This window comes from Zingiber officinale, chromosome 1A (genome assembly GCF_018446385.1).
Source record: "Zingiber officinale cultivar Zhangliang chromosome 1A, Zo_v1.1, whole genome shotgun sequence".
NCBI lineage: Eukaryota > Viridiplantae > Streptophyta > Magnoliopsida > Zingiberales > Zingiberaceae > Zingiber > Zingiber officinale.
Window position 1 is genome coordinate 41424179 of NC_055987.1, and position 14633 is coordinate 41438811.

Below are 14633 nucleotides of genomic sequence, written 5' to 3' on the forward strand. Positions count from 1 at the left end.
GAGCCGAAGTGGAAGACCCAGACCAAAAATCAACACGGAGTTGACTCTGGTCAGGGTAGCCGGAGCTATTTCGGGAGCCATGACCATCGAGGCCAACCAGGGCACCCCGGGCTGCACCCTGGTCGAAAGTTACCTTAGCTCAGTCTGAGCACCCAGACCTGGTCCAGGCGCCCAGACGAGAAATCTTATCGAAACACCACCTGTTGTGATCTGTTGCATCATGGATAAAATTCTATCCATACCCAGGTGCCCGGAACCCTTGCAAGCACTCGGATTAGTGCTATAAATACATCCATGATCTCAGTAGTTAAAAAAAAATACTTGTAAACGATTCTCTTTTTGTTGAGTTGTGTAATCAAGTGCTTTAACTATTGTATGAGGTTTCTCCGCCTGAAGAAGATTTGATAGTGAGCTTTCAACGTCTTGGACTAGCAATCCCCTGAAGATCTGCCTCTTCTTTCTTTTTTTAATTAGTTTCTTAATTTTTTTGTACATATGGGTTATTATTTTCAAAGTCGAGAAAGATGTTTATTTTATTATGCAGAGCAATTGACCCCTTCGTGCCGCCCGTAAGGGACCAAAAAGTGGTATCAGAGGTCAATTGCTTTTGAAGGACTAACCATCGATCAAAGCACAGAAGACGATGGCCAGACGGAGCATCTACCCGCTTAAGTTCAAGGGGGAGTTCATAGTTTGGAAGAAAAATATGGAGGTATTTTTTAAAACCTTCTTTGACTTATTAATAATAATGAAGTATGGATTTGTAGCACCAAGGAATAAAGAAGAACATCAATAGATGAAAAAGGAGCAAGCCGACTTCGTGGTAAACAATAAGGCAGAATTTCATCTGTTGAGCGTCTTATGTAACATCCCAAATTTCATGATTTGGAGTCCTAAAAGACCTTATTAAAATCTAGAAATGCTTTAGAAAAATTCTAGAGAATTTTAGAAATTTTTAGAGTATTTTAATGTAATTTTTGGATGTCGTTTGGTATTTTTACCAAAAAAAAGAAGTTTTGACAAAAATTATCCAAGCTGAGGCTCGAACCGGCAACCCCTGACCCGAGCAAAACCAAGCTAACCAACTGAGCTAGCAGTTGTTATAAGATTATTTTGAGTAAGAATTTTATTTAAGTAATAGAAGTTAATAACAAGAAATAAAAGAAAGAAAATAGATTACAACCGGGATTCGAACTCACGAACCGGGCCTTAAGTAAAACGCAGGCCACCAACAAATCAGCCTAACTTTTCTTACTCAATCTATATCAACCTATATCGAAATATATTTAAGTAGGATTAGTTAGCAGAAATATTAGAAAATTAAAAGGAGAACTTAAGTTTTGGCCGTGACCTAATTTTTCCCCTCTCCTATACTTTCTCTCGCGCGGCGTCGGGGTTCTCTTGGGCGAAATCGCAGCCGCCGCCAGGATTCCTTCCTCCGGTGGCCGGCGAAGGTTCCCTTCCAGCGGATCTTCACCAATCGAGACCACCTCGGCAGGAGGGCCCGTAGGCACGAGGAAGCGGCCGGGAAACTCAAGCTTCGCCGCGAACCCTAGAAGGGATTTTTGCCGGCTGTAAGTTCAAGAACGCAAGGTGAGTTGCTTCTCACCTGCAGTAGGAGTAGTTTCCTTCGATTGGTTTGGTTTCTTGCCACGATTGTGGATTTCCCGTGTAGCCTTGCCATGTTGTTTTTTTTCTTTTGGTTAGGGTTCTGTTTTATTAGCATGCGTTTCTGTTTTCCTTCCTTTTAAGTTTTGTTGTAGCAAGAATTAGTATCCTGTTGCTAGATATGAGATTTGATTTTATTCTGTGATGTTCTTGAAGTAACTCAAGGTTTCTGTGCTTGATTCGGTTGAGATCTTAGAGTAGATTTTGTTAAGTGTATAATGCAGATTTAGTTAAGTGTATAATGCAGATTTGATTAAGATCACAAGTGCAGATTTTATAAGTTTAATATGCTGATTTTTGTTAAGTCTAGTATAGTACAGATTTTTGATATTAGATGAGTGGGGAAACTGAGATAATTGAAATCAATTTGGAAGTTTAGATCTCCTCATAGTGCAGTTTTAAAAGATTATAGTGAAGTTTGATTAAGTCTTTAGAGTATACAGATTTGAGGTTCTTTAATCTGAACATGAGGTTTAGATAATTTGCTTATGTTAAATCTGAGCATGAGGTTTAGATAATTTGCTTACATTAAATCTGAGCATGAGGTTTAGATAAATTGCTTATGTTGAATCTGAGCTTGAGGTTTAGTTATGCTACTTCCATTCAAGTATATGGATAACATCTGTGCTTGGCTGATTCTGGAATTTTAAATGGAATACGAGTTATAATATCTTTATTGAGTGAATTCCCGATAAGCTGTGTATTAGTCATATTATGGACAGGAAGTTTGAGAGACGATGAAAATCTGTACTAGCCAGAATATGTTTTCTTTTGTTAAGTTTCTTTGCAGAATTTTTGTTAAGCAAGTACAGATTTTGTTAAGCTAGTATGCAGATTTCTGTTAAACTATTGTGCAGATTTTTATCAAGCTAGTATGCAGATTTCTGTTAAGCATTAGTATAGATTTTTGATAAGTATTGTATGTGTAGATTTCTTTTGTATTCTATGCATGATTATGTGTTACATAGTTAGTTTCATTCATAGATGCATACGAAAGATACCCCAACAGTATAAGAAAGATAAAGAAAAGAAAGAAAAGGCCAAGGCCTTAAGTAGATCCCAAAGTCGAGACTTTAGGGATTTTGGCACACAAGGCGCTTATTAGAATGCCAAGGCATTTAAAGAAGTAATTAAGATAATAAGTATTTTACTTTTAAGAAGAGGCTAGTACCCGACTTCCGAGGTTGTCGTTAAACAAATTCAGGTGTCCAATTCCGAGGTCTTGGCCCTGGTAGACCGAGAAAAGTGTAAGACTGCATCATGAATAAAATTCTATCTACATCTAGGCACCCGAAACCCTTCTACGCGCTTGGATCAGTGCTATAAATACAGTTTTGATCTCAGTAGTTAAAAACAATATTTGTAAACGATTCTCTTTTTGTTTAGTTGTGTAATCGAATGCTTTAAATGCTGTAAGAGGCTTCTCGCCTTAAGGAGATTTGAGAGTGAGTTTTCAACATCTTAGATTAGCAATTCCCTGATTATAAACCAAGTAAAATATTTGCCTCTTCTTTATCTTTTTAATTAGTTTCTTAATTCTTTTGTACAAGTGGTTTATTTTTTCAAAGTCGAGAAAGGTGTTTATTTTTATTGTGGAAGGCAATTCATCCTATTCTTGCCCATCATAAGGGACTAACAGAGATAAATCAATTTGACTGGTAAAAAATAATCAATTGATTGATTTTCAAACAAAAATCGATTCGACTGATTTTTTTTTATCAGTCGACTGATTAGGGGTAAAATGAAAAGTGGATACGTAATTTAGTCATTTTGAAACTACCCTACATGATTTGATAATTTCGATACTTTACCTATACGGTTTGGTAAAAAACTGTTAGGATTTAAAATTTAGACCATATAAAAACTATCGAGTAGTTGTTATAATGTATAAAAACTATCAATATTTACTATAATATATTTAGGATTAGTTTAAAATTTAGGACGGTAACAAATATATAATAACTTCTACCATTATTTTAAAAATAATTTTGATAAAATTTAAGTAATTTTAATCAAATAATAAATAATATTTTAATATAATATATTCAAGGACCTAAATCTTAAATTTTAAACGCTAAATTCATCATAAACAAATTTTAGTAGTTACCCGACAGTTTCTATACGGAGTAGCAACTATCCGATAATTTCTATCCATTATAATAGTTATTTGGTAATTTCCATGACAAGGGTATTTACAAAAAACATTAAATGGATATATTTTTTATTTATTATTTTTGGAAAAAGTGTCGCGATGATTTGGAAAATTTGTGGTGGCTATTTGCAAAAAAAAAACCTTGAGGGGGTGCTTGGTTGGATGGTATGAGAGTGAGGAAAGGGAAAGGGATTGAAAGTGGGTGTTTGGTTTGGGGGATTAGTGGTGGGTCCCATGGATTCATTACCCTAAACATGGGAATGAGCCATTCCCTAGTAAAAGGAGGGGAATGGGAAAGCCCCCATTTCCATTCCCTATTTCTATCAATCTCATTCTTATTCCCATTCCCTTCAATGAACCAAGCACCCCCTGAAAAATATCTAAAAAATAAAAAACCTAAACCCATAAATCCTAAACATTCCGTTTCTCCGCCGTCCGCCACCATCTTTCTCCTCTTCGACGACCAGTCTACCATCTTCTCTTTCGCGTCGCCCTCGAGCTTCGCGACGCAATACGGAAGCCGACTCGCCTGCCTTCTTTACGGTTTGGTGCTTTCCATTCTAACCGCGAAACTCTTTTTAAAAGAGATCGTCTTGCAGATCCTCTTTTTCTTCATCCGCCAGAGAATCGTTGCGTTCCTCGGATCGGTCGGTTACTTGTTTAACGTTTATTGGCCAGAAAGTTGAATTAGGTAACCATCGAACTGGATCCATCTCGAGCTATGCATCTCCGGGAGTGTGCTTCTTTTGCAGCTCTTGCTTTCGGGTGGTCGTTTGCTTGCCTTGTCCTTTCTCGTTTCTGTCCTAGTTTATTGTTTTTGGGATTTGTTCGTGGAAAGCACCGATACATCGCGATGTTTGAGTTTTCATTTTTCTGATTTCTGATCGGAACTTGAATGTCGCCATTTTTGTAATTGATCTGCTATTTTCCCACTGAACCTTTGGTTTTATTTTGTGTGTTTGATTGATGAGTTAGACATCTCAAAGTTTTAAATTTGTGCTTCAGAGGAGAGGTGACTACGAAATGTCCGGCATTGAGGACTCAGGTAATAGCGGAAATTGTTGGCATTCCTGTTCATGTATCGAATAAATTGTAGTCTAAAGGGTTTGTCTTCACGTTTTATAGATGAAAGCACTCATGGGATCAAAAGGCTCGCGAGTTCAGGAAGTAAAGCTAAAGAACATGTGAAACAGTTGCAGAGACTCCAAGAGAAGGTGGGTAGTTTATTGCCTAGTTATACTCTTATGATTTGGATGAAGATCCAATGAGTTTTTTTGAATCTTCTCCATCATTCACACTTTTTATGCCGTTTCATTATTAGTAATATTGTTCTCCTATGTTTAGTTTGGCAAAAGAAAAAAAAAACGAAGAAGAAGAAGAAACTCATAGATGTAGGATTTTGGTCGATGAAGTTGCTTTTCTTCAAAAGATATGAAGATAACCAATTTTTATAACTCCCTTCCAGAAGTTGACCTCTTGAAATTGGGGGAAGTGAAGTTCCATCTTACATGCTTTCAATTATTTTATCTAGTAGCACATATGCTAAATCTGATGGCCTCAGTTTTAGTACAATTCAGTCACTGTATCAATGAGAAAAGTTTAGGGGTTTAAGCTACCACAAAAGGTTATGGTAATTGTCAGATTTCAAGAGGTTAGGAAGTGGCTGTTGTTGGTGAATATATCTGACTCAGGTGGTACTGGACAGCGGACAATAGTGCAGGAGTTTCTTGTAATTAGAAATACTTAGCATCCAATATAGATTTCCTTAATTGATCATTTCAATTTCAATATTAGGATTGTTCCATGTTCAACAAAAGTGATCGAGCATCTAATATTATGAGGCATTTACTACCCATTCATTAATTGAGTTCATCAATCTAATTACATAGTCATCCTTTTGGTAGGATTGGTTATTACTAAAAATGTGATATCTACTGGCAGCTCTTGTCCACTGCTTAACTAGTTGAAAATATGTTCTTAATTCATTGCAGAGTGTGGATCTGTTCAGTTTCTGGAATTTTCTAGGCATTACAAGTTTCAAAGCCTTAATGACATGATCCATATTTGCTGCCTTTGTTGTCTATTCACTCATTGTTTTTTGTCTAGTAAATTGATGGCATTGGAGAAAAAAATCTACACTATCTTTGTTGTTTGCTTTCTAGTGACTAGATCAATATTGACCTGAGTTTTTTTTTGCTTGTTCAGGATCCTGAATTTTATCAGTATCTGAAAGAGCATGACAAGGAGCTGTTAGAGTTCGATGCAGAAGAGATTGATGTGAGTATAATATCACATTGACTAATGGATTCTGGTATTGTCGTGAAACTTAACTACTTGTTCATCGTTCTTTTTAGGATGAGGCAGACACTGATGTGGAAGTGGATGCTGACACTCATGTTGCTGTACAAGAAGATAAGCAAACAGAGAAAGCAATTACTGCTGCAATGGTTGATTACTGGTGCAAGGCAATCAAAGATTATAAGAGTCTTCATGCTCTTAAATCCTTGCTGAGAGCATTTCGAACGGCATGCCATCATGGAGACGATAGTGAAGATGGTTCAACCCCAAAGTTAAATATTATTTCAAGTAGCGTATTCAACAAGATAATGGTATTCGTGCTGAATGAAATGGATTTTATACTCCGTGGTTTGTTAAATGCTCCTAACACTGGAGGGAAGAAGGAAACAATAAAGAATCTCATGGCAACTAACTTATGGAATAAGTATGGAATGTTAATGAAATCATATCTCAGTAGCGCACTCCATATATTAACCCAAATGACAGATGAGCAAATGATATCATTTACTCTAAAGCGTGTCAAGGCATCAGCTGTTTTTTTAGCTGCTTTTCCTGCTCTCTTGAGGAAGTATATGAAGGTATCAACATGCATTCTTATGGTTACATTATTTACAAGTTAATGACTTTATTTTCCCTCTACCCAAGATGATTTCTTACTGTTAAACTAGTACAGGTTGCACTTCACTCTTGGGGCAGAGGAAGAGGTGCTCTTCCAGTTGTTTCCTTTCTGTTCATGAGAGACTTGTGTGTTCGACTTGGTTCTGATTGTCTTGATGTATGCCTTAAGGGAGTCTACAAGGCTTATGTTCTAAATTGCAAGCTGTCCAAGTCCATAAGTAGATCAAAGTTACAGCATATACAATTTCTTGGAAATTGTGTGGCTGAACTTTATGGTATAAATCCTCTAGCAGCGTATCAACATATATTTATGTACATACGACAATTGGCAGTGGTACTTAGAGGTGCCCTCACGGAAAAGGGAACAAAGGTAATAAATGCATATTTTACATCTTTCATTCTGTCTATCATAGTTCTGACAGACTATCTATGTTTTGCTTTTAATTCTTCCAATGCTCCATTTGAAGGCAGTGAAAGAGAAAAATCAACAAGAAAGCACAAAGAAGCAAGTTCAGGTTAGTCATGTAAAGTCTTCCTCAGATACATATATTTGTTTGTAAAACATAGAATTTAGTATCTAGAGACTGGCCCTGTTTGAAGCAAACATAGAAGTGAATCCAGGACATTCGTCAATTCACAAAGGTTGTTTTATGTGATATGAATCAAAAAAATTGCTCACTTTAATCCCTGTCAATTTAAATGTCGAAGAGCTAATTCAAATATTCAATCACAATTAGTATGTTCTGCAGTTAAACGAGTTATATCCATTAAAATTGAAGACATCAAGTTTAGAAGGAGAGCAGAGAAAATTTTAGTTAATAGAATAAAAAATTGATAAATTAATATAGGTATTAGATCAATGTAGAATATCCAAAATAGTTTGGAGTAAAATGGACAAATTATTCTTTGCATGAAAATTTTAAAATAAATTATTACCTTAATTTTTTTCATTACCCAATTTCTTAATCTAACTTGCCCCTTATTGGTGTAAAAATGTGATATCGCTCACCATAAGCAGCCCAGTATCGCCAGCCCCATAGCAAGATACAAGTAGATAAATTACGGGGGATATTTTGCCCTAGCGTAGTGACTCTTTGCATTGGGAAGGTCATGCACCCAACGAGGTGTTTTGCACCCGTTAGGAATTGACCCCAAGATCTATCGCCAATCTATCATGCCCTTTAGTTTAGGTGGTAAAGTGTGGAGTGTGGACATATTGGAATTGAAAGTGGAACATGAAATATCCTAAACTCCAAGGGAACGTATATTTTCCCTATATTAAATATATTTTTGTTTGTTATACAGAAGGCATATCAGAAGGTCTATGATTGGCAGTTCATATTTTGCCTTGAAGTTTGGACTGGGGTTATATGCGCATTCAACTTGGAAGCTGATTTTCGACCTTTAGCTTACCCTTTAACACAAATAATTTATGGAGTAGCATCTTTGGTACCAACTGCTCGATATTTTCCACTGCGGATGCGATGCATAAGAATGCTAAATCGCATTGCTGAAGCAACTGGTACCTTTATTCCTGTGTCTTCCCTTCTTCTTGATATGCTGGAAATGAAAGAACTTAATGGTCACCCTACTGGAGGTGTTGGTAAAGCAATCGATTTGCTCTATGTCAAGCAGGTAAAATTTATTTTGCTTTGTTTACCAGATTGATGAGAAGGAAACCAATTTCACCTGGAATATATTCTGGCAGGTAGACAAGACTACACTAAAGACGCATTTATTCCAAGAAGCTTGCTTATACAGTTTAGTTGAAGAACTCGCTGAACATCTGTCTCAGTGGAGCTATTCAGTGGCCTTTTTCGAATTATCATTTATCCCACTTGTTCGGTTACGTAGCTTCTGCAAATCAACAAAAGTAGATAGGTTACGAAGAGAAATAAAGGAGCTCGTCCGTCAGGTTGTCTGCACACTAAATAGCACCTTATAAAAGTAATAGATGTCAATTGTGGATTTGTATAGACTAGTTAGTACTTTCTTCTCAGGTTGAGGCAAGCTGTGAATTTACGAACTCAAGACGGACAAAGATTGAATTCTTGCCTAATGATCCTGCTTCTGCATTATTCCTTAAGGTATCCATTTTACTCTCAACCTCGTATGGTCTCTATCTTGATAGTGACTCATCCAAACTTTTATTTGCACAGGCTGAAAAGGAATCTGGAGATAGTCCTCTTTCCAAATTTGTCAGTTATTTACGCCAGAGATCAAAACAAAGGAATGATTCTCTGGTGGAATCTAGGTTGGTATATTTCTCTAATGTGATTTTTCCATGAAAGAGTAGAAAATTATAACGTGTATTGTGTTATGGCACTCTATGCTCTTGTCAGTGTTCTGGTTGGTGCAGAATCTTCTGTATTTAGGAAGAAGCTACCTGAACTCGATGAAGAAGATGAGCAAGATCCTGAAGAAGGAGCTGCAGTCTTCAGCGCATCCTGGTTGCCTGAAAAGAAAAAAAAGTATAGTCCCTACATGAGTAAATTTTTCGTCTTTTAAGCTACTGGTTTGTCTATTCATTTCTTTAACAGTTTCAAGATGTGTATACATATAAAACAGAGTTATCAAGGAAAAGACCTCAAAGAAGCGAGCATTCGAGCGTGATCGTGATGGTGATGGTGATGGTGATGGTGATGGTGATGATGCAGATGAAGACGTGGTTGAGGATCTGGTTCTCAGTTCAGAGGAAGACGATAATGATTTTGATGAAGGCAAGGATGGAGACGAGATGAATCAGCATTCTGTCAAACAGGACAAGAAGCTAACGGCTTCTTCATCCGATCGGAAAGAAAGGAAAAAAAAGTCAGCAACTGATTTCAAGAAACAAAGCAAGCCTCGCAAGAAGAAAGCCAAGAAGGCAGTTAAAACTTGAATTGGATGAGGAACATCATCAGTGTCGCTAATTCTACGGGTCAGAAACAAGATTCAAAGATTCATGCTACTTGTTGAAGCCTGCGGTATGAGCATTTAGGGAGCTAACTACACCGCCATGTTGAGATCTTGGTGACTTTAGCCTTCTTGTTTACTGCATACATGTGTTTCGTTTATCATATATATTTCAGAACAATGGGTGTGAGGAGGATTCAATTTCTAAATGAATTGTTAACAAGAATTCTATTTGAGTATTTGCTCCCAAACATGTTTGACAGTGAAAATTGTTTTTCTAGTTGGATTGATAACTTTTTTAAACTTGTGAAAAGAGTTTTCTTTTTTATCAAAACCCTCTTCATGGCCAATTTCAAATATTAAATTTAAACAATAATTCAAATAGTCTTATAAATTTGTTAGTCTAAAATTTTCTCCAAAATGCACAAGTTGATGCTATCAAAATAATTTAGAAATAGAGATTTATATTTCACTGAAAATGTAGTATTTGAATATTTAAAGGAAAAAATATTAATTTCAAAATGAAAATTTTTGTTCTTCTTTCATAAAAATTAATAAAGAAGATTTTAATTTTGCCATCAAAATTAAGAAAGAGAAATTTAGTTTGTAACAAGAGATATTTAGGATGAGTAAAATATATATATGACTTGGAAAATAAAGTAACCATTTGGAATAATAACTATAACACATAAAGGAGATATTTATTTTAATTTTATCGAAATTCAAATCCAACTTTATGATAACAATATTTTATGTGCTAGCCAGTAGACCATCTTGAGAGGATGTTTTTTTTTTTTAAATTTGTTTGTTAAACAAGCTTATATTGCAATTTTCATTTTAATTCCTAACTTGTTTATTTTTGTTAACTTGAGGCAAAAACTCTTTCACTCCGCATATGTACATAGTTAAAGTTAAGATAAGAAAACATTCAAATACATTTTTCAATAGAGTAATGTAATTCTTTTTCTCAAACTATCAAAAATATTCACTAGAAATTTGTATTATTATTGTTTAATAAGTCAAGACAAAAACAAATATAATGGACAAATTATATTTGATGAGAAATCCTTTGACAATAATCTAAATACAACACTGTCTTATAATTATAAAATAGAGTAGTTTTTTTTCTGGTCATCCTATATGTATTTTTAAAATCTTCCCCTAAAGCAATAAGAAATTAAAAAAACAAAAATTTAAAACATCACTCAATAGGCGAATTAGAGGGAAAATCGAGATTAATTTGCTTGAAGCATGGGCAATTGGATTACAAAATAATTATATAATTTAAATCATTATAATAAAAATAAATTTTAAAAACTTCACAAGAATGGATAACACACTTATTTTAAAAAATAAATTATTTTTTATCAAACTAATCAATTTGTATATTATTGGCAAATTGGTTTGGTGATCTTTAGGGATAAGACGAGTAGACTATCGTAAATTAATTTATTGAATAAGAAATTAATGGTTAATGAAGAGTTGTTCCAGTATGATCGGACGAAATTTAATTCGCATATAAGTTGGATTCATGGATAAATACTAAATCAAGTATGCAGAACCATTAAGTATGAAATTATAATTAATTTCATTGATTAATTTATTAATTGATTAAAAGATTAATCATTATGATATTAATTGATTAATTAATATCTATAATAAATTAAGTAAATAGTTAATCATATTAATCAATTAAATTAATGGGTTTAATTAAAAGATTTAAGTGAAAATGTTTAAGGGAAAAGATATATCCCGTATTCTTTCACCTCTTGAAAAAAGGCTTTCACTTCTTGAAAATAATTCTTCATCCTTATAAAACAAACCTCATTCCTTCTACTCAAGTCACTTAATTCTTACTCAATTCTTAAGTTGTGAATTCTCCTCTTAGGTTCTATTCTCTCTCTCCTCTATTAAGAGTTTCAAGGCTTCGAAAGTTTGACAGGACTCGAAATTTGGAGTACTTCTATTTCGAAGACACAAGTTGTTGTATCTTGGGAGACGATTGCCAATAAGCTATAAGTACCTGGGTTGGGTAATATCGTCTTAAGGAAAGAAGACCTAACCTTCACATCGACCTTAATACTCTTATCCTTAGGGATGAGTTTACCCGAAGTGTGTAGATATTCGAAGGGATGATTCGACGATCGACAAGATTAGGTCGGTAGCGACGATACCAAGAAAGGTATGCCTCTTACCCGAAGGGGTACTTTGATAACCGAAGGGGATGTCGAGAGTATAAATGAGACAAGATCCACATCGCCATACCGAGCTCTACCGATTAGAATCATTGACTTATTGTCGAGATGACTAATCGGGCCTAACTATTAGATCTCGAAGATCCATGTACCATATTTTTCCTTAGAGAAAAAAAATTCCAAACATATATTACATGGCTTAAATTCCGAATTATTTTAAACTATAGATGATTTAAAATATATAGTTCATATTATATGATTTTATATCTCAAGTTAATTTGAATGATTCGGCAAAAAAAAGGGCGATAATGCTTGCACCCAGCGCCCCCGTGGACCTCACCCAAGGCAATCACGAGGGGAGTTAATCACGGTAGTCGAAGGAGTTAAGGCGCAGTGGGCTGAGGGACACGGGGATCAGGGATTGACGCCCTTGCTGCTGCCGCGATTCAAATCCACGTTCTTATTAGGCAAACTTCTACGCCTTAATCATTTCGGATAATCTCGTGGGGCAAGTTAATTTGAATGATGCAATTTATATAAAATGACACAAATTATTAATATTAGGCGTTGCTCATCTACATTGCCGAGAAAAAATTATTAAGATACATTTTAAATTTAATAGGTTTTTAAAGTCATCCTTAAAATTTTATTAATGTCAAAATATTTTAAATATATTTATTTAACTAGGCTAAACTCACATTAATAGAAAAGTCAATATTTGCAAGAGAAGAGATAAAGTATTTAATTTTTATTTTTATATGAGTTGAGTAAAATGTTATATATATATATATATATATATATATATATATATATATATATATATATATATTTTCGAGCACGCCTTTGTGCGCGCGACACACTTAGAATTATGGGCACCCGAATCAATTCTAAATATCTTGCCCTGCACACTCATCGGGTATGAGAGTCAGGCTATATATTGATGTGCAATTTCTACTGTGGATCTGTGCATTTGATTTTTTTTTTTAATTTTATTATTATTTTTTTGGCTTGTGTGTATGTCATTTAGGGTTTTACCTTCCGCATTTAAGGGTTAGATTATAATATTAAATATAAGCAAATTTTTAAATCAATTTTTTTTAAAAATATGCACGGAGTGTGCGGCATAAGGTCCTTAGCATATCAAACCCTTGAGAGAGAGAGAAAGAGAAAAATGATAGTCTGCATACCCTTATCTTGCACAATCTTGGACGACCCTCGTAGGTCTGGACGCTCGAAAGCACTCCCGGGTGCCATGATTCACTTTTTGAGAATCGGGGCGCCTGGGCAGGTATTCAAGCGTTTGGATTTGTGAGGGGCATTCAGGAGTGTGCAGGGTAAGGGTGTGCAGACTAACAATTTCACACACACACACACACACACACACACACACATGCTGCCCGATGCCTCCTGTGCGACCGTGAGCGATGCGCTTATATGACGTTGCTAGCTCGATTTCTTTTCATTATTAAATTTATTTTATTCTCTCTCCCATTCCGCACTTTATTCAAAACCCTACCCTCGACTTTTAATCTCTTGATTGCCCCAAATCTAAAATTTCCTTGCTCTCGCTCCTTCCTTCGTCGCCGTCTTCCGTCGATCTTGCTCTTGCTGGTAAGCAAAGTAAAGATGCTCAAGCTAAGCAGTCGCATGCTTATTCTTGAACTGGCTAGAAGCTCCCCAAACTACCACTGCAAACATAGCTGATGCTGCTTTGCTTAGCACCCCCTTCCATTCTCGATTAGCCTTTTCACTCCACTATCTATTTTTCAACTATGTATAATATTTTTTTATTAAGATTTATCTTACAATGTATAAGCCCTAGCTACTACAATGTGTAGTAGCTACTTGGACAATCCAAACAACTTTTCTTTCCATTTTTTAGTTATATAATTTACAGAGAACTTTTCAAACTTCATTTCCCACATTTCATAACAAATAGTAAATCGTTTCATTTTAAGTTGTAATTCTCTCTAATCCTAATATATTATAATTAGGATTTATACTACAACGTACAAGCACGATGTTTGGTACAATATATAGTAGCTACTTGGACATTTAGCTGCTACAATATATAGTAGCTACTCGAATAATTAGCTACTACACGTTATGGAAGCTACTTGGACATTTAGCTGCTACGACGTGTAGCAGCTACTTGGACATTTAACCACTACAATGTATAGAAGCTACTTGAACAGTTATCTGCTACATGTTATAGTAGTTGCTTGGACATTTAGCTGCTACAATGTATAGTAGCTACTTGGACATTTAGTTGCTACAACGTGTAATAGCTACTTAGACAGTTAGCGGTTATAACGTATAATAACTACTTAGTAAGTCATTTCCTTTAAGTTGTAATTCTCTCTAATATATATAATTCTAAATGATCTATTAAATTAATATATGAAAAAATATATGTTATCTTTATTGAGTGTCAGTCGGGTGTTTATAACACATGGATAAAAGTATCTACCAAGTTAATCGTTTTAAGGGGGCTATACACCAGTCCTTCGAAAGTAAAAATGATGTAATAAGAGCTTTTGAAGCCTATAATGTACAATCTTACAATGTTAATAATATTTTTTTGATAAAATTTCTTTTTTTATTATATAATTTGTAGGAAACTTGCCAATTTAAGTCGTTTCAATTTTACACAATTGATTCGATGGTAAGTCGTTTCAATTTAAGTTGTAATTCCCTTTAATCCTAATATATTATTAGGATTTATGCTATAAAATAAAATCCCTAGCTGCTACAATGTGTAGCAACTACTTGGATAGTTAGCTACTATACATTGTAGTAGCTACTTC

The 14633-nt window shown here is 34.9% G+C and overlaps 1 protein-coding gene across 4 annotated transcripts; it reads left to right on the plus strand.

Moving 5' to 3' along the window:
- Positions 1-1319: 1319 nt before the first annotated feature.
- Positions 1320-9867, plus strand: LOC122023683 (nucleolar complex protein 2 homolog). 4 transcript variants are annotated; one of them, XM_042581961.1, is made up of 13 exons: positions 1320-1593; positions 4796-4865; positions 4946-5034; positions 6026-6097; positions 6175-6696; positions 6792-7106; positions 7204-7251; positions 8042-8371; positions 8445-8651; positions 8737-8823; positions 8896-8990; positions 9079-9207; positions 9305-9867. In XM_042581961.1, exons 2-13 carry the CDS (start codon positions 4844-4846, stop codon positions 9615-9617), a joined length of 2229 nt encoding a protein of 742 aa, XP_042437895.1. In that variant the 5' UTR covers positions 1320-1593; positions 4796-4843; the 3' UTR covers positions 9618-9867. The 4 variants fall into 4 exon arrangements, with proteins under 4 accessions (XP_042437895.1, XP_042437905.1, XP_042437886.1 ...); XM_042581971.1 differs by having other exon boundaries at positions 4826-4865; positions 8045-8371; XM_042581952.1 differs by having other exon boundaries at positions 1320-1574; positions 4826-4865.
- Positions 9868-14633: the final 4766 nt, after the last annotated feature.